The following is a 19,604-nucleotide window of genomic DNA, read 5'->3' on the forward strand; positions in this document are numbered from 1 at the left end:
TCTAAATCTAAACAGACTAAACAGAGATGTGACTAATCAAGATGTGACTAAGACACCAGAGACATTTTTTTTTGTGTGAAAAAAGCAGAAACCTGATCACTGAACCAAAGTGTTTAACTACTCACCATGTCGGGTTTTTTGGAGCTGAATCCGGCCCCCAAAACACACAGCAACGCTGTTTAAAATTGATGGTGTGATTAACGGAGATTGTTCAGGACAAAAAACAATATTGCATATTAATCTTTGACACACCGTACATCGGTCTCAACGTTCACACATTTGCCTCTCCCATTGGTTGGGTAACACGGGTGTTTTTGACTAACATTTGGCAGCATGGCACGGTGCCACCTCACGACTGTTCCCGTAAACACGCACCACTCTGGACCCTACACTGTTGTGCTTTGCCAGAAATGTCACTGGCACTGTGGTCAACCTCTAACCGCAACGCTGAATAAAAACGTAAAGCAGAGCAGCAGCAGAAACAGGCAGCTGCACAGAGAACAGAATTTATAAGGGAGGTGGCAAAGTGGAGGCATAACACTGCCAGGAACTGTTGTTTGCCTCTGTTTATTCATATTCCCATGGATACTGACAAAAAGGCATAGAATTAAAATAGTCCCTCTGAATTCCAGAGAATTACCTGACATGAGGGCATTATATATTAAAAAGTTGGGGATTTTTAAAGGTTTTTCAGGCCAACTTTTGAGTCATTGCAAGACGGTCAGCAGATGTATTCTCATTTCTGTGACATTGTTAGGGACCAAGTAGTGAGGCAATGAGGAGAACGGGAGTTTTCATTGAAAAAGAGTTTTTTTTATTCACCCAAAAAAGCTAAACAATATATAACAATTCCTTCAGTTTCTGAATTAATACTTTTATTTTTCATACTGTTGGCACATTTTGCTCATAATACTGCTCATAACACTCATACATTTACTTAATGGCGCGGACACACCAACCCGATTATCGGCCGTCGGACAGTCTGGCGAGGTCGGTGACTTGAGTCTGTTTGGTGAGTTCCGTGCCGTCGTCAATCGGAGGAGCCGTCATCCTTCATTTGGGCCGATTTGACTTGTTGAATCAGCCAGTGGGCAGTCGGACTCAATGACCAATTACTGGAAATGAGGAGCAGGATGAGCGTGACTAGAGTCTCTCAAAATCTGACGAAAATCTTTTAAACTGACCTTTGTTGATCTGAAATGAAGACAGATTCAGCAACTGCACGGCCTATTTCTCGCTTAAAATGTTTTCAGAAACACGTTTCGGTGAACTATTTTAGTCCAATATGAGATCGTATTCTGAACGATCCGCCATTATGGTTGGCTTTGAAATTCGGGAGAAACCAGACCCATGTGATGCGTTCGTCCAATCAGCTGCCGGTTTTCATTTTTTGGGCGACAATACAGATTAGCGCCACCTGCTGTTATGGAGACGTATTACGTCTCGCGCACGCACAGAACGTACGCTCAAGTCTGCGTCGCTTTGGTGTGTTCTGAGGCACTTTTTTGACCCACTCGGGGAGACTGATCAGTCCGACTGGCTTTTCTGCCGACAGTCGGTCGTCGGGTTGGTGTATCAGAGCCTTAAGGGACATTTTCAACACAGGACTTTAACTTGTAATGGAGTACTTGTTGCAATAATGTTTCACAGTATTGCTACTTTTACATGTATTGCTTGCTGACATAGAAAATGCACTTTATATGATGTGTCATATATGTATATATGAAGATGAAAGCATTTTAGAACAGTATTGCCCTACACAGAAATACAGGGTGTATACCAGAGCCCAATATTACCTTCCAATATTGACTTAATACATTTACTGGTATGTCTGCTAATATGTAAAGTGCCAAAGATATGTTTGAGGTAATGACAGTGTTACTGTCAGTCTGTCCATCAGAGAACAATTCCTTCAGTTTCAATAGGGTCCTCGCACAGTCGATGCTCGGGGCCCTAATGAACCAAGAACTTAATATCTAGGCCTATGAAAAAAGGGTCAACAAAATATAACTGTACTCAAAATAGCAACAACAAAACAGGATGTGAACTAAACAAACTGACCCAACTGAATGAGACACAAGGGGACATACAGTATACAGGCTTGGTATGGCTCGATTGGCAGCCCACTGGATTATACATGTCACATTATGCTTTTTGGCTTTTCCCTTTCCTTTATTGTGTTATATATCTTTTTTGTGCATGTTATAGGTTTACAAAGTGAAAAAGCCCAAAGTCCACCCCAAAGGGACTTACCATCTCCAACAGAAAACACTGTTCACAAACTGCTCCAAACAGCTCTATTGTAGTCCAGCCTTTACTTCAGAGACAAACGTGGTCACTTTGGAACACACGTTATAATGCTCACCTAGCTGCTAGCATGGCACGCCCTCATACTCTGCTTCTGACTGGCTAGTAGTCCTTACCTAGGTACTGTCAGGGCACGCCCTCATACTCTGCTTCTGACTGGCTAGTAGTCCTTACCTAGCTACTGTCAGGGCACGCCCTCATACTCTGCTTCTGACTGGCTAGTAGTCCTTACCTAGCTATTGCACATGTGCGACTCCCAACAAAGATGGAACAGAAGTGAGAGGTCTCACTCTGTAGCTAAAACAGAGAGCTCAACACACAATGTGCAGTACAACAAATTGAAAATTAAACCATGTAAACCTATTCTGATATAACCTCTAAATACAATTATGAACCTAAAATGAGTGTAATATGGGCACTTTAACAATCCACCCTTGGTCTCGCCTTTTCTCCAGCAGGAAGGACCTCCCCACCAGCATGGTAACAAAGTACAAAACTTAAAAATTTATTTTAATTTAAAAAAAAAAATTAATTATTAACCCTAAGTAAAAAATGTGTTACTGCATTTAAACAAGGTAAGGCTAAAAGCAAATAAATACGTAGATTACAAATCAAATAAACAGTGTAATGTGTACTTTTGTGTGCATGAATTGTTTGGGGTGTGGCCGACTGCAACAGAAATGACATTGTGTGCTTAACAGAACGGGGTGAAATTGTGCAATATTACCATTGCTGGCTGTTGTTACCATGTGTAGCTTTGGCCATCACAGACATCTTAAAAAAGATGTTGAGTGACTTCTGTCCCAACAGGAGTTGTTCCCCTTTAGGCCTGAACAGTCTGCCAGAGCAAATATGTCAGCATGTGCTTTTTACAACAAGTGCATGTTGTTACAGGGTAGTTGTGAGTGTTCACTGCCGAAGGGAAACGCTGTTGAAAGATAGACCCAGCTGTTTTCTGCAGCACAGGTTGGATGGATATGAATGGCAAAGTTTAAATAATCAAAGGAGGGGCTGCACTTCTGGCATTCCAATATGATGATATTCTTGTTTAATTTGGCAGTGAGCTGGGTTCAATTTAGTTTTTTAGACCAAAGATCTTCAACAGGGGGTCTGGGACCTCTAGGGGGTCCTCAGAGTTACTGCAGGGGGTGGGGGGCACCAAATCATACTTTTTAAAGTTTTTTTAAAAGTTAAAAAATGGCTTATGACATTTATCCAACATATTAGCAATTCCAAAAGTTTTAGTGAAAAAAAACAAACATATGTATGTTTAACATTAAAACATTATTTATAAAAGCATGCCAACAATTATTATTTCAATAACTTAGTATTCTATGCACTAAAAAGGTACAGTATGTATAAAGGCTTTAGGCCGCCCAAATGTTATTGTAGTCCCATTTTAATATGCATCTTAATTTTATACAATATATGTAGTAGGGATCCCCTGATCCATCTCTCTCAGTTAAGGGGTCCTTGGCTTAAAAAAATGTTGAAGACCCCTGATTTAGACCACGTTATTCCCAGACAGGGGTATCCCAGGTGGTCCATAAAAAATTCAAATAGTTAAAACTTCTGTATTTTTTAACCTGGACCCAGGTTCTTGTGTCTGAGTGACTGATGGGAACAACAATCATTGAAATTGGTCCAGTATTAAGCGAGAAACAAGCTGCAGCTTAACGTTAACGGGCAATTGCGCACTTTCAATTTACGTCCTCTACAAGTTGTGTTTTTGCCGCTGACAGGCTCAGATTATTATTCTAAGTGTCTGACAACATTATGAAAGGGTCCCTACAGAGATAGACCTTTTTGTTAAAGGACAATTCCGGGGCAAAATGAACCTAGGGGTTAATAACACATGTGTACCAGGTCAACCGTTCTCTGGGATATGTTTCCATGCTAATCCAATGTGTCTCTAGCTTGAAACTAGCTACCGCAAACTGGTGTTTAGCTGCTAACGCTAGCTTTCGAGGCACAGGGTAAATCTCTATTTCTACACCACTAACAAGGCTCAAAATAGCACCACACTTCAACAGTAGCATAATGAGGGTCCCTACATGTAAACCGAAGCATTGAGAACTTTGTAAGTGTACAGACAGTTTATTAAAAAGATAGATTATTAAGACAGTAGCGTTAATGTTTATATGCGGCCACCATCTTGGATAACAGTCATGACCATGCTTCGGTTTACATGTAGGGACCCTCATTATGCTACTGTTGAAGTGTGGTGCTATTTTGAGCCTTGTTAGTGGTGTAGAAATAGAGATTTACCCTGTGCCTCGAAAGCTAGCGTTAGCAGCTAAACACCAGTTTGCGGTAGCTAGTTTCAAGCTAGAGACACATTGGATTAGCATGAAAACATATCCCAGAGAACGGTTGACCTGGTACACATGTGTTATTAACCCCTAGGTTAATTTTGCGCCGGAATTGTCCTTTAAAGAGTAAGATCATTTGTGTTTAACATGAAACAGCCCCGAAATCACCATCGCCAAACCCACCAGACTAAAGGTTAGGAACAAGTAACTGATCTAGAGTCTGCCTGTTTCTATATTTCGTAATTCAGTTGTACAGTACACGTTTTTTTCCTGGTTTAAACGACTGTTGAACGAGACCGTCCTTCAGGTGCAGCCGGAGGATTATAGCGCCTGCCGAAGCAAAGCATCCTACCTGACTTGTTTTGTCTGTACAGGGAGATGGGATGGAGGCATTGTTGTTAGTGTGGGCGTTGGAAGAATTACAGACAAGAGACAAAGGTTCCCTTCTCCACAACTGAAACAGATGCACAGGTTTGAGGGGTCACATTTTTTCCTTTTCTGTGAAAAGGGAGGGGACCGCAATTATTCTACCTGTAGATAAAAAAAAAAACTTATTTTAATGAAGCCGGCTTTTTAGATCAAAAGGCTAAATAACTGAACATGAATCTTCCTGCTTGAGATAATTGACTTGGTTTGGCTGGTGCTGCACAAGCCTCGGCTTCCTTTTCACGATCAAAGCAGGGTTATTTCACGCGCCGTGCCTGTACCTCACAAACCTGCCAGAATACTGTGGGAGGATGTGTTTGTTCTGTCGCTGATCACTGACACAGTTTTCTGCTTCAGCGAGTGTGTGTCACTAAAGTGTGTTTTTATTTGGGGCATTACAAAACACAGAGGCATCTAGGCATAAAATTATGATTTTACTGTAAAGGTGCACTTTGAGTTCCTGTGTGGTTTCAGCGCGATTTCATTTTTGTCTCAAATCGTAGGACTCTCTCCTTGATCCGCTAGCTGCCTGGTCCCTGAACACACCGTGAAAAAGCCCGGTCTCGGGAGACACCACAGGGGTCGTAAACGTCAAACAGACACTAGAGGCACAGGCTGGGCACCAAAATACACTGACTGATCTCACTAAGTTGCGTATGTATGACACACCAATTCGAATGCCATGCAATTTTTGCGTGTTATCAAGACGCATAATCGTTTTTTAGTGTGTTCGCCAAAGCCGTTTGGCCTCCATTGACCTACATTACATGTGAATTATCGCCATAGCGAGTAGTACGAAAGGACAGAGGTTGGTTGGGGTGGCGGATGGGTAAAACACAGGACTTGTTTACATCCGCTGTATACAGCGTAGACATACACACAGATAGCTCAAAATGCGTACAGATAACACGCCATTTGGCTTTAGGAAAGTGGCGTGTATGTTAACGTGAAGTCATGATGTCAAGTTGAAAATACAACTAACCACGTTCCAGCCAATCAACAACTTATGCTACTCAATCAACTCTGCTCACTGTCTCCCCATGCTCATGAAATCGCGCTGAAACCATGCAGGAACTCATAGGGCACCTTTAATGTCAATGACACAAATGAATGACAAGCTACCAAATGAATTAAGAAACTGCACCACCTACCACACCTGGCACGGCTTTTGAAAATCCAGACTTGTGAACATTTTGAATCTAATTACTGACTAACATGCTGCTTACATTCCCGTGTCTTTAATCGCCCGTTGTCAGATATAGTCAGAGCTGCATGGCCTAGAAATATTCACTTGTACTTTAACCCATTTTATTAACTTGTACTGCGACTTTTTTATTGTTTTGGTCTTATTGCTTATTGCTCCTCTGCATGTTTTGTGTTTTTTTTGTCTTCTGTCTGTAATTTTAACCTGTCAAGTCAGCTTTATTGTCAATTCTGCCTAACCCTCTGTTCAATATGTGCCAGACATAAAAAGGAATCGATAATACTAATAATTTCTCTCCGACCCACGGCGCAATAAGTACAAATTCTGTCCTAGTGTCTCTGTTTCCTGTTGCTCTGGTCTCAAAACATCTCGCCAAAAGGACTAAAGTTAAAAAAAAATAGCCAGCTGGCTACAACTGGCTCATTAACAGAGATGTGGATTAATGTGGGTTGTCCTTATAAATAAAATAAATGAAATAAAGTTTAAAAAAGGTGACCGCACAGGCTATTCCCCAACATGGCTTGTTTTCTGTCCTGATCAGCATGCACAGATGGATGTGTTTAAGATGTCTAAGCTCACTTGTCCACCCTGCTGACACAGAAAGTCCCTAAAACTCTCTCACACATGGATGGGGTTAATAAAGGAGCTGGACTGCTGTTGGAATGATGCCCGGATGGGCGTGGCTTCCCGGTTCTCCCGGAGAGGAACCGGTACGTCATCGTGCCCATATAAGGCCTGAGGACTTCCTCCACAGGATGGATCATTATAAACAGCATAGAAGTCCGGCGTTTTTAGCCTATAACGGCTTTAATTCATATCTAATGGGGCCAATATCCGGTTGCAGATGATCTGATCCGTATTTGATGTAACACTCCATTAGGAAAACATAAGAAATAGCCTAAAAATAAGGGCATTTTTGGCGATGTAACAACATGACTGACCGAATAAAAGCTCTGATTTGATCCAACAGTGTTATCTCACCTCTTCGCTTATCCAACAAACACTTATTTTACTTATAAAAATGAGCAAAAAGCTGCATAAATAAAGTGCGCTGGTGTGTTTCTGACGATGCTCTCCGCTGCGGTGCCTCCTCGCTCTCGTGCCTACAGGCTTGTTTACAGTCGCCTCTTCCCGGCATCAGCGTCACATGACGTCGCGCTCGCTGGGCGTGGCGGGCGAGCTGCCTGGCCAATCACAGCGCTGCAAAGCCCTGGCAGCGAGCGTGTGTATTGCTGTTATAAAAAGGCACGGTATTGACCCGTCTGAACACACCTCAACAAGAGCAAGCACCGAGACCAGCGACTTCCAGGGAATTCAAGAGTTAGAACGGTTTCCCTTCACACAGGATTGGGAAGAACAACAGCACCCACACTGGGAAACGACTTTTAACTGCTGACACCGAGCTGCAGAAGGTTGTTGTTGGACCTTTTGGACTTGCACTCTCCTTTGGGGAGAGATTTGTAATTCCTTTTTTTGATTTTGGGGACGCTTTGATGCATGCTCTCTGCTGACACTGACATTTGTTAATTATCTAGAGAGAGAGAGAGAGAGAGAGAGAGAGAGACTGTTTCTGTCAGCAGCTGGGTTTTCCTATACGACTTTAATGTCTACAAAGATGGAACAGCCTTTTTATCATGACGACTCTTTTCTGTCGGCGTACGGCCACTCAGATGCAGCGATGCACGACTACAAACTGCTGAAGCAGAACATGAATTTGAACTTGACGGAGCCCTATCGCAGCCTGAAATCCCAGCTGAGAGCCGAGATAGAGCCGTACCAGGGGGCCGGGGGCGGGCACCCCCACCCCCACCACCACCACCACCACCACCAGGACGTGCAGGGCTCCCTGAAGCTCGCGTCCCCCGAGCTGGAGAGGCTCATCATCCAGAACAGCAACGGCGTGATCACCACTCCCACCCCGGGCCAGTACTTCTACAACCGGGGCATCACGGACGAGCAGGAAGGCTTCGCGGAGGGGTTCGTGAAAGCCCTGGACGAGCTGCACAAGATGAACCAGATGGCGCCTCCGAACGTGTCCATCGGAGCCGGGGGAGTTACGTGTTCGGCGGCGGCGGCGGCCTCTAGCGTCTTCGGCTCGTCCCTGCAGCCGGAGCCTCCTATCTACACAACACTGAACGCCTACTGCCCGAACACGAGCCTCTCTTCCGCATCCAGCTACCCCACCGCCACCATCAGCTACCTGCCGCCGCACCAGCACCAACAGCAACCCCAGCACCAGCAGAGCTCCTCGCACCCCTTCCAGCACTCCCTCCCCGGCTCCGGGCTCCACCCGCAGCGGCTCGTCGCCCTGAAAGAGGAGCCCCAGATCGTGCCGGACCTGCTGAGCAGCGACGGCTCGCCGCCGATGTCTCCCATCGACCTGGAGACCCAGGAGCGCATCAAGGCGGAGCGCAAGCGGCTGCGCAACCGGCTCGCGGCGACCAAGTGCCGGCGGCGCAAGCTGGAGCGCATCGCCCGGCTGGAGGACAAAGTGAAGGGACTGAAGAGCGACAACGCGGGCCTCTCCAGCACGGCGTCGGTGCTCCGGGACCAGGTCGCGCAGCTCAAACAGAAAGTCCTGACGCACGTGAGCAGCGGCTGTCAGCTCATGCTTACGAGCAAGTTGGAGGCATTTTAAACACAACACAGAGAGACTATACAGACTATACACAAGTAATAACACTGGAGTCATGTTCTGCATGTCTGGGATACTATCTACACAGGCCCGAGGGCGGTGTGTAGACTACTCCTTAGGCTACATTTTAGGGTGAAAAAAGACTAGATTGAAATGGTACTTTCCGGATGCTGGACGTTGAAAAGGACCTTTCAACTCCCCTTGACACCAGGGCAGCATCCAAACCGAGCAGACACTGAGCAAGAACACACTCACACACACACACATGAGTCGGGTTTACTAAATGGTAGAACATGGGAATGATTATTGTATTTCTTTGTACGTTTTTTTTGCATGACATTGTCATGCAAGGCTGCATTTATTATTCGTTATGTAAATTATTTTTTGTTTTTTTTCCGGTTGATCCGGAGAAACTCATGATGTCCAATGTTTACACTTCTGTCTCTTTTTTTTTTATTTGTGATGTGTATTTAAGTAAAGTGTCTTAAAATGAAACGGAAATGGACTTGAGTGTTTGTTTTGTCATTTAAGATAGAAAAGTCAAATCAACTTTATTGTCAATTCTCTCAGAATATGTGCCAGACATCCAGAGGAATCGAACATGCGTTTCTCTCCGAGCCACGGTGCAATAAGTGTAAACATATACAAAATATAGACTGTACAATACAATAATACATTCTGGATAATGCAAACAATAGGCTATAGAAAACTAAAGACATTGAAAATGTGAAATATATAGGCCTATAAAAGGAAAAATATAAAATGAAAGTGACAAAGTGTGAAAAGAAAACATGCAACATATAGCCTACATACATAAAACGGGTTAGAGAGAGAGAGAGAGAGAGAGAGAGAGAGAGACAGAGAGAGAGAGAGAGAAAGAAAGAGAGGGAGAGAGGGGAGATCGAGGAGGACAAACGCCTTTTCTTTCCTCTCATATTGTTACCACTAGCGTTGCTATAGCTCCCAGTAAGGAACCCTACACAATCACTTTCTGGTTTCAGTGTTTTTACGCACAGAACGTAGCCCGCCCTTTCCTTTACGCACGGGCCTGTCCATATACGGGCATGTTGGTGCATGCTTCGTCACATGGGAGGATTTCTGGGAACCTCCGCCCAGGTAATGCGAACTAGTTTCATCTCAATCCCTCCTTCTGATGTATCGATAAAAGTCTGCGGAATTTCCTTTTTCTTCTTGTTATGCAACTCTTTAGACTTTAGAAGCTGTCGCGCACACACATGGAGCAAAGTGCAACGCTGTTATCAGGTAGATGGATGAAAAGTAGCCTGGGTTGCTAAAGGACAACAGGAAGTGGATAGAAAAACGACGTACTCAGATCTTTTACTCAAGTAAAAAAGCACAGGGTAGAAATACTCAAGTGAAAGCCCTGCAGTCAAAATGTTACTTAAGTGAAAGTACAGAAGTATAAGCATCAAAATATACTTAAAAGTCAAAGTACTCATTATGCAAAATGACTCATTTCAGAAAAAATACCCATGATAGAGTTCAAACAGGCTATCAATGAGTTCATCTCTAATGTTGCAGCTGGTAAAGGTCGAGCTAATTGTAGCTGAATCTATAATAATAAATCATCATTTAGTTGGTGATTTATAGATTGGTTTTATAAATAATCTGAATTTGCTAGGGAATCAGATAACTTTAGTGGAGTAAAAGAACAATATTTATACTATAAATTTAAAATAGTCAAGTACAGTAATCAGATAACTTCAGTCCATAACGTTGTCAGACACTTAGAATATTAATCTGAGTCTGTCAGCGGCAAAACCAGCACGTTAGTGAAGGTAAATACAAGCTGGACAATCGTCCTATTAACTTATACTGTGGCTTGTTTCTCCGCTGCTGACTGCAGCGATCTCGCTTAATACTTAATACTATAGTCTGTCTATTCATGTTCACCGTGTTATTACTGACCTACTGTACATCACTAACCAGACCACAACCTGCACTAACTGTATATTGACTCTTCACTACATTTCAGCATTTATATAGACTGTCTAAGCGATGTGTAGAGGTGATGGCTCAGTGGATATGACCCATGCCTTTGGTGTGGGAGATCTGGGTTTGATTCCCACTGCGATACATCAACCAATGTGTCCCTGAGCAAGGCACTTAACCCCTAGCTGCTCCAGAGGTGTGTTACCTCTGATAAATGACATGTAATGTAATTGCATTACTACTGACCACTAACTAGATCATAATTTGAAAACTGTTCTTTTGTTTGACTCTTCACTACATCTCAGAAGTGTTATAGACTGTCTATTCTTATATAGTGTGTTGTCACCATATCACTTTCACATATCCTTCGACTTACTTACACCTCACTTTGCGCCAGCTTTGTAATGCTTACTTAACCTGCACTTTATGTAGCCTTTTGTATTCTGTATTCTGTATTGTACTAAATGTGTAACTGTGTGTTATCTTGCACGCTTATGCTTATCTTGGCCAGGTCGCCGTTGTAAATGAGAACCTGTTCTCAACGGCTTACCTGGTTAAATAATGGTTAAATAAAGAAAAATTAAAACAAATACTGGACCAATGTCAAAGATTGTTATTCCCATCAGTCACTTAGACACAAAAACATAGGAAAATAGGGTCAAGGTTGAAAAAAATGGTAGTTATCCTAGGCCACTCTAAGAAATAAATCCGTAAAATAACAGAAAAAGTTCTGGCAGCTCATCACCTGGACTTTGTTACGCAATTAAAAATAGAAATTCTGTGTGTAAAATAAATATACAGAGCATTTTCTGTTATTTGAAATTCTCTCATACAAAGCTGCTCAGTTAGAAAACCTCTGAAATGAAATCTGTTCTTTAATTCATTTAATGCTTTTTTTGACGATTTCGGTGCTTGTTTTCAATGCTTTGAACACTTTTCTTTGGTGCTTTTGACTCTCGCTTAAGTTAATAATTTAAGATAACGGTGTTGTGAACAGTTACATTAGCACAGATCAAGCTCCCATAATGCAATTCGAAAAGGAAATCAACAGAAATACAACTATGAATCACGTTCTATGGACAATTTCTGTTAAAATATGCAGTCGTACAACCGTTATTACACAGACATTTCTTAGTGTGTACAGTATTTGAGAAATGTACTTGTTACATTCCACCACTGCCTAGGAAATAAGTTATAACGTTTAATATAGTCTATATCGACGACGTTCCACTTTCGGGATTGTTCAGGTCCCGCCCGAAATTCCGCCTGATGTCTTTCCATCCAATAGTGGTTGAGACATTTAATCACAAAAACTAGAATCAACCAGAAGTCAGGGGATCGCCAAGTCAGTACCATTTGGCAACCAAGAGTGTCTGTAAAAGGCATTCATGGCAATCTATCCAGTAGGCTAGGCTACTTGAGATGTTTTAGTCTGGATCTAGTCTATATCTACGTTCCACTTCCGAGATTGTTCCGTTGCCGCTGGAATTTCCGCCTTATGTCCCTCATTTAGGCCGGATGTCCGTCTCCTTCCTCTGTCTCTGTGTTGGCGTTCTAACCTCTGGTGGATTTCTGAGGACTATGGTTAACTGCTCCTCAGATCTCTGCAGGGTAAATCCAGACAGCTAGCTAGACTATCTGTCCAATCTGAGTTTTCTGTTGCACGACTAAAACTACTTTTGAACGTACACATGTTCCACCAAAACAAGTTCCTTCCTGAGGCTGTTTAGCAGAGGCACCGTGGCTCTGTCTGGAGCTTAGCCCCGCCCAAGATGATTGTGATTGGTGTAAAGAAATGCCAAGAAATCAGAGCACGTTTTTCTCCCATCCCAGAATGCTGTGTGGACTAGCCAGACCCTCCTCCGCAACGCCATGGAGGAAGGTCTGGCAAAGCGAGACTTCGTTTAATATGATATAAGGTTTTTTTTATAGCTTAATGAATGTATGATGCTCAAAGACTGAGATTCACATGTGAAACATAAATTAGCTAAGTTATCTTGAGAAAGCCTGGGAGAAGAGATAAAAAGTTATTTAACAAGATGTGTAGATAATTGTTTGTTTGTTCTGTTTTCTTTTCTCTGTTATTCATTTATTTCTCCACATGTTGTGTATCTGCGAGACGGGAAGATATCTGTTACATAGTGGGGTCTTGTAATCCCATATGGGATGGGCCAAATGATTGGCACGACACAGAAATAAGCAGTGGTGGAAGAAGTATTCTGATCCTTTACTTTAGCAAAAGTACTAATACCACACTGTAAACATACTCTGTTACAAATAAAAGTCCATGCATTGAAAATGTTACTTAAGTAAAAGTCTGTCAGGATCATCAGGAAAATGTCTTTAAAACCCCAGTGTGTAACGTGTTTAGTTGTTCATTGTCTAAATCTGTGTTGCCTGTTCACAAACTTGTCCTTTTTCATGAATATTTACCACCACCATCAATTCCAAGTATTCTTTTTGGCTTGAAATTTAACATTTGCGTTCACATGAACTGGAGTAGACGCTCCATATTCATGCTCCATCTTGAAATACGTTAGCTGGTAAGAGACATACAGGACATACTGCTCCACCTGTGTGTGTGTGTGTGTGTGTGTGTGTGTGTGTGTGTGTGTGTGTGTGTGTGTGTGTGTGTAAGGGACATACAGGACATACTGCTCCACCTGTGTGTGTGTGTGTGTGTGTGTGTGCGTGTGTGTGTGTGTGTGTGTGTGTGTGTGTGTCTGTGTAAGGGACATACAGGACATACTGCTCCACCTGTGTGTGTGTGTGTGTGTGTGTGTGTGTGTGTGTGTGTGTGTGTGTGTGTGTGTGTGTCTGTGTAAGGGACATACAGGACATACTGCTCCACCTGTGTGTGTGTGTGTGTGTGTGTGTGTGTGTGTGTGTGTGTGTGTGTCTGTGTAAGGGACATACAGGACATACTGCTCCACCTGTGTGTGTGTGTGTGTGTGTGTGTGTGTGTGTGTGTGTGTGTGTGTGTGTGTGTGTGTGTGTCTGTGTAAGGGACATACAGGACATACTGCTCCACCTGTGTGTGTGTGTGTGTGTCTGTGTAAGGGACATACAGGACATACTGCTCCACCTGTGTGTGTGTGTGTGTGTGTGTGTGTGTGTGTGTGTGTGTGGTGCGTGGTGCGTGTGTGTGTGTGTGTGTGTGTGTGTGTAAGGGACATACAGGACATACTGCTCCACCTGTGTGTGTGTGTGTGTGTGTGTGGTGTGTGTGTGTGTGTGTGTGTGTGTGTGTGTGTGTAAGGGACATACAGGACATACTGCTCTACCGTGTGTGTGTGTGTGTGTGTGTGTGTGTGTGTGTGTGTGTCTGTGTAAGGGACATACAGGACATACTGCTCCACCTGTGTGTGTGTGTGGTGTGTGTGTGTGTGTGTGTGTGTGTGTGTGTGTGTGTGGTGTGTGTGTGTGGTGTGTGTGGTCTGTAAGGGACATACAGGACATACTGCTCCACCTGTGTGTGTGTGTGTGTGTGTGTGTGTGTGTGTGTGTGTGTGTGTGTGTGTGTGTGTGTGTGTGTGTGTGTGTGTGTGTGTGTGTAAGGGACATACAGGACATACTGCTCCACCTTTCACGTTTTCGCTGTCACATGATAAACTCACAGCTGCTGCTAATGCTGCTAACGGGTATCGTAGCTTCCTGAAGAAGGAAACATGGAGGACCACACGTATTCAAAATCCAAATTTCAGGAACAGGAGTCTTCTTCTTCTTCGCCCAGAAAAAGAAAAAGGAAATTGAAAAGATCAAGAGACCGTCTTTTTGAAGTGTGAAGGCTACCGTAGCTGTAATACGTACTTTGAACTGCGTGGCGTGAGAGAGTTGATGATATATGATCTCAACGCTAGATGGGAGAAATTCCTACACACTGGACCTTTAAAGTATATAAAGTTAAAAAAAACTATGCAGAAAAATCCTCACATTTTAAAAAACTGGAAAAGAAAAAAGCTTCAAAAGCATCAAAAAGAGCGTTAAGTGTAAAAAATGAGCAAAAGAGTCAAAAAGAGCGCCAAAAGAAGTAACTAAAGCTGTCAGATGAATGTAGCGGAGTAGAAGTAGAAAGTGGCATGAAAAGAGAAGAATTGAGTAAAGTACAAGTACCTCAACATGTGTAGGCTACTTTTTTTTGTGATCAAGTTTTAATTTTATATTAAAGAGACAATACTTACAGGTATATACACGCCCCAAAAATACAGCATAAAATATATATTCACATACATACCCATACATATGCATTACAGATACGTATGATTAACAACTAAGATAAAATAATAAATAAAACGACACAGATCTCCCTGTGTAGGCTACTGAAGTACAGCAGCCTACTTTCCACCAATGGAAATTAAACCAAAACCAACTACTACCTACGGGACCTGGTCTTAACCCCGTCGGGAGCAACCTGTCGGTGCCACTCACGCGTCAAAAGCCGTGAAGTAGAAATATTTGAGGTGTCAGTTTAATTGAAAGATTTCACACGAGAGGAAGTGACAGCGGAGCCAGGAATGCCGGGGGCGTCTCGAGATGCCACGCCGCTTGGCAGAGCAGTAGGCGAGAGAGTGGGTGCGCGGAGGAGCGCGCAGGAGCATCTGTGTGAATCTGGACGGAGACGGAGACTGAGACGTGCGCGCTGCCAAGGATAACATTCCGCCGGGACGCATCAGAGGCCAAATATGTGGCTGCACCAGGGGCTCAGGAGACGGATATAACGAGGGGGAAAGTCCCGCGTTAAGTAGCTGTGAGTGAGTCATTTTAGGCCCTCGTGCTATTATCCAGGGGTCACTAAACGCTTTCACGGGCCCCTGATGCTCAAAGAAAATGATAATATGAGGAGGGGATGTGATGGAAGAGAGACTTAATTGCGCACTACTGACTTAGGGGACCATTTAGAGCTTAAACGGGAACATCTGTGACGCTCCAAAAAAGTGTTAAAAACCCATCAAAGCTTCTTTTTTTTTTTAATATATTAACAAGAAAAACAAATGTCATCAGGGGTGTAATATCAGTTAATTTCAGAAGAAAATCAGCGTAATTTCAGAAGTGAGGGGGACAGACAGACTGTTCAGGAGGATGATTCAAATCACAGATTCCAAGTAGCTAACATTTCATTAATGATTGATGGAAACATGACGTTTCCAGAAACTGTTCCATTATTGTTTTTACTGCCGCATCTCGCCCAATGGGAGACATATTAACTGGCCACACGGAGATAGAGCCACTGAACTGAATATGTGGTACTAAGGTCATCAATATGCAAAAACACAAGACATTTTTTCACATTTGAATCCATTACTCACAGGGCCGTTGGAACTATTTTGTGGGACGGCTTGCTGCAAAAAACATTTGTATGGGGTGGTGTGTGTGTGTGTGTGTGTGTGTGTGTGTGTGTGTGTGTGTGTGTGTGTGTGTGTGTGTGTGTGTGTGTGTTTGTGTGTGTGTGTGTGTGTGTGTGTGTGGTGGTCTGGGGGCATGATATAAACCCATAAGATAATCATATTAACATAATAATATAGAACCATCAAAGCTTGTGTGACCCTTGGCTGAGAGAGAAGTCATGCTCAAGCCCATATGGTCTCAGGGAAACTGGAGGGGATTTCTGTTCTGTTAAAACTCTCTGTGACGTACAAGTAAACAAGACAGCCGGCATGGACTGAGAAAGGTCTCTGTCTCTCTGTGTGTGTGTCTCTCTCTCTCTCTCTCTCTCTCTCTCTCTCTCTGAAAACCACTTCAAAAGGTCGAAGCAGTGAGGGCTGTGGTTGTGAGCGCACACCTCAAGCTGTTTTGGAGAGGAAGGTTTTTTAACCTCTTTTCATCTGACGTGCATTTAAATAGCCCAATTTCCATCAATAACAACTCCCCTATTTTATTTTTGTATTTTATTTTTGTGCCATGTATGTGGAAACAGAACCGGGCACACCCACACAAGTTCTCCTTTTCTGTGACTTTTTTTTTTTTTTTTTTAAATCAAGAAACCTAGATTTTAGGGGATGTACATTTTTTTTCTTCTTTTGCCTTATTCAACAGTTTCAAATATGTATGATATGAATCAACAGTATTCAGGGCCCTGAAGTGGCAGAATGTTTTATTTTCTGTAAAATATTCATGAATATGTAGCCTAAGAAGTGTCTTAAAAAGCAGCACTGCAACACCTCTCCTGCACTCACAAGCATCACATTTCATTTGCAGCTCCTACTCAAAGGAATACTTTAAAATATCACTCTGAAGTCTCTCCATTTACGCACGCAGCAAGCCTACATATTATAATGTGCACACACACACACACACACACAAAAAACTAACCAATTGAAGCCATACTGGCTCTCCACACGCCTCGGCCCACAACCCACACTGAGTGTCTGTGGGAACATCTGTGATGCGATCGGTGACGTATGAAGAGCTCTGGGTGGGTTTGATTTTCCTCTCCACAAGCCCCCTTACACACACACACACACACACACACACACACACACACACAAGGGAACATTTACACTTCTCTCTAATAAGACACGGATTAAAAGAGATGTTGCATGACTGAAGACGAGAAAACAAAATTCAACATTTAAGCTGTTTAACTGTAAAAGGCATAAGACTACACGCTTAGAGAATAGTTGGAGAAGCTAATTAGTAAAGTTTCAGTGACACACACACACACACACACACACACACACACATGCCCTCTTTCACGTAGCTTGCCTCTCTTCTTGAATCTCTTTCTCTTTCCCTCTCTTCATCCATCTTTCCCTGTGTCTCTCTTCCTCCCTTAGTACAGACTGCTAAGATAGATAAATAGCTAAATATTTTTAGCTTTGTCAACCACTCTGCAACTGCAGTTTCGCAGAGAGTATCTGTTTTGCTCCTGTGGTGCATGCGTGAGGCACAGTGTAGATGGATGAGTACACGACGGTGTGTTCTACTGAAGCATCGGTTTTAGGGGTGGGACAAAATATCTATACGGCAATATATCGTTGTCCTTCGTGCGATGCGAGAATCGATACGATGGCAGCAAATATCGATATTTTAACGAATGAAATAAGTCGCTCTGATCAAAGAAACTTGAACATGAGTAAGCTTGTGGGACTCAACGGGATGGCGGACAGCAGTGTGAGGAAAATAACAGATGCCCCAGCCACGTTTAAGTCTAAAGTCTGGACCCATAGTTGCTCTATAGTTATCATTTTAATTTACAGACTGAAAACCTTGTTTTGTAACAGTTTGGACTCGCAGTGAATAAAGAGAAAAAACCTGCACTGAGCCTTTATTCACAGCCATTTTGTATGCATAGTTAGATCGATATTGTGATGTATTATTATAGGATTGATAGCAATATATTGTTTATTGTAGAATCGCTGTATCGTGATATTATTGGAATCATGAACCATGTATTGTATTGCGAGGTTCCCTGTGATTCCCACCCCTAATCTGTTTGTATCTTAACTGTGCCATGGCGTATTTTATTTTTATTTTATTTTATTGGTTTATTTGATAGGGACCATGCATATTTATGAACATTGTTGTATAAAAACAGCATGTAAATATGCCAGAATTAGTAAAAATAACTACCTTTCATCTGCAGTCCCTAGGCAGGTAACATAGGACTAACATAGAGACAGCCAGCAGTCATACAGCACTCATTCACTATACATTAAAAAGGTACACATATAGAATCTGATTATTTTAATGTCATGGCATGCAAAATGTGTCCAGAATTACCACCTGATTTAAAATGTATTTTTTGTGTTCTTGTTTACAATGCATTGCTAGACCCTCTTCCACAGCTCTGTGGAGGAGGGTCTGGCTAGTCCACACAAATTCACCGGGGTTTAGAACGCCAACACAAAAGGAAGCGGAAGCTAACGGACATCCGACCGAAAAGAAGGACATCCGGGAGAATAAGAGGAAGGTCGTGGATATAGACTACCACCACCGTAACTTGACCATTGGCTCAGTGTAGCCAAAATGATCACCCTGAACCAAAAAAACAAAAGAGAGTTTGATCCAGGAGGGCCAGTTTGAGGAACAGATCTGTGAGTGTGAAAGCGTGTCATTCTCTCCCTCTCTCCGCTCTTCTGTTCTCTTCTCCAGAACCATGAATATTCCTCCCACCTTGCCGCAGCAATCTGCGGTTCTTACAGAAGTTGGATCACAAGTTGCATCAGACGGCTACAGTAATACAGTAGAGGACAGATTTGGGAAAGGGGATGCTTTTTTCATGAGACCTAGTTTGAGGAAGGTTTGCTGCAGTCATAAAAAAAAACCTCATTTGAATCATATAAAGACGATTCACACTCTCTTGTGTGTCTTAAGGATGTATAATATGCAAGTTTTTTCACTTTGATCATGTACAAAATATTGTGTGGATAGCCTATACCAGTGATTACAAACAGACGGTACGTGTACCCCAGGGGGTACGCAAAAAAGATTGTACAGTAGCTCAACTAATGACTTAATATAAATTATGATTTGATTAGAGAATATTTCCACATAACATTAATTCAGATCCTTTACTTCAGTAGAAGTACTAATACCACACTGTAGAAAAGTCCTGCATTGAAAAAGTATATAAGTATCGTCAAGAAAATGTACTGAAAGTATTAAAAGTAAAGAAAAATCCTCCCATTTTAGAAAGCGTGGATCCTTTACACTTTCTAAAATGGGAGGATTTTCTTTGTGTGTTCCAGTTGTGTGTTTAATGGTCTCATCATCTCAGCTGGACTTGTAGCCGTTATATTGTTGACTAGTTTACTTTAGAATCAAACAT

General features: G+C 42.6%; 1 protein-coding gene across 1 annotated transcript; it reads left to right on the plus strand.

The window, feature by feature from the left end:
- The first annotated feature begins 7,511 nt into the window (after positions 1-7,511).
- LOC116065298 (transcription factor jun-B-like) lies at positions 7,512-9,385 on the plus strand. Its single transcript, XM_031320738.2, has one exon. The coding sequence runs from the start codon at positions 7,853-7,855 to the stop codon at positions 8,885-8,887; it is 1,035 nt and encodes a 344-aa protein (XP_031176598.1). The 5' UTR covers positions 7,512-7,852; the 3' UTR covers positions 8,888-9,385.
- The last annotated feature ends 10,219 nt before the right edge of the window (positions 9,386-19,604 follow it).

The sequence above is a fragment of the Sander lucioperca genome, chromosome 21, assembly GCF_008315115.2.
Source record: "Sander lucioperca isolate FBNREF2018 chromosome 21, SLUC_FBN_1.2, whole genome shotgun sequence".
NCBI classification, from domain to species: domain Eukaryota; kingdom Metazoa; phylum Chordata; class Actinopteri; order Perciformes; family Percidae; genus Sander; species Sander lucioperca.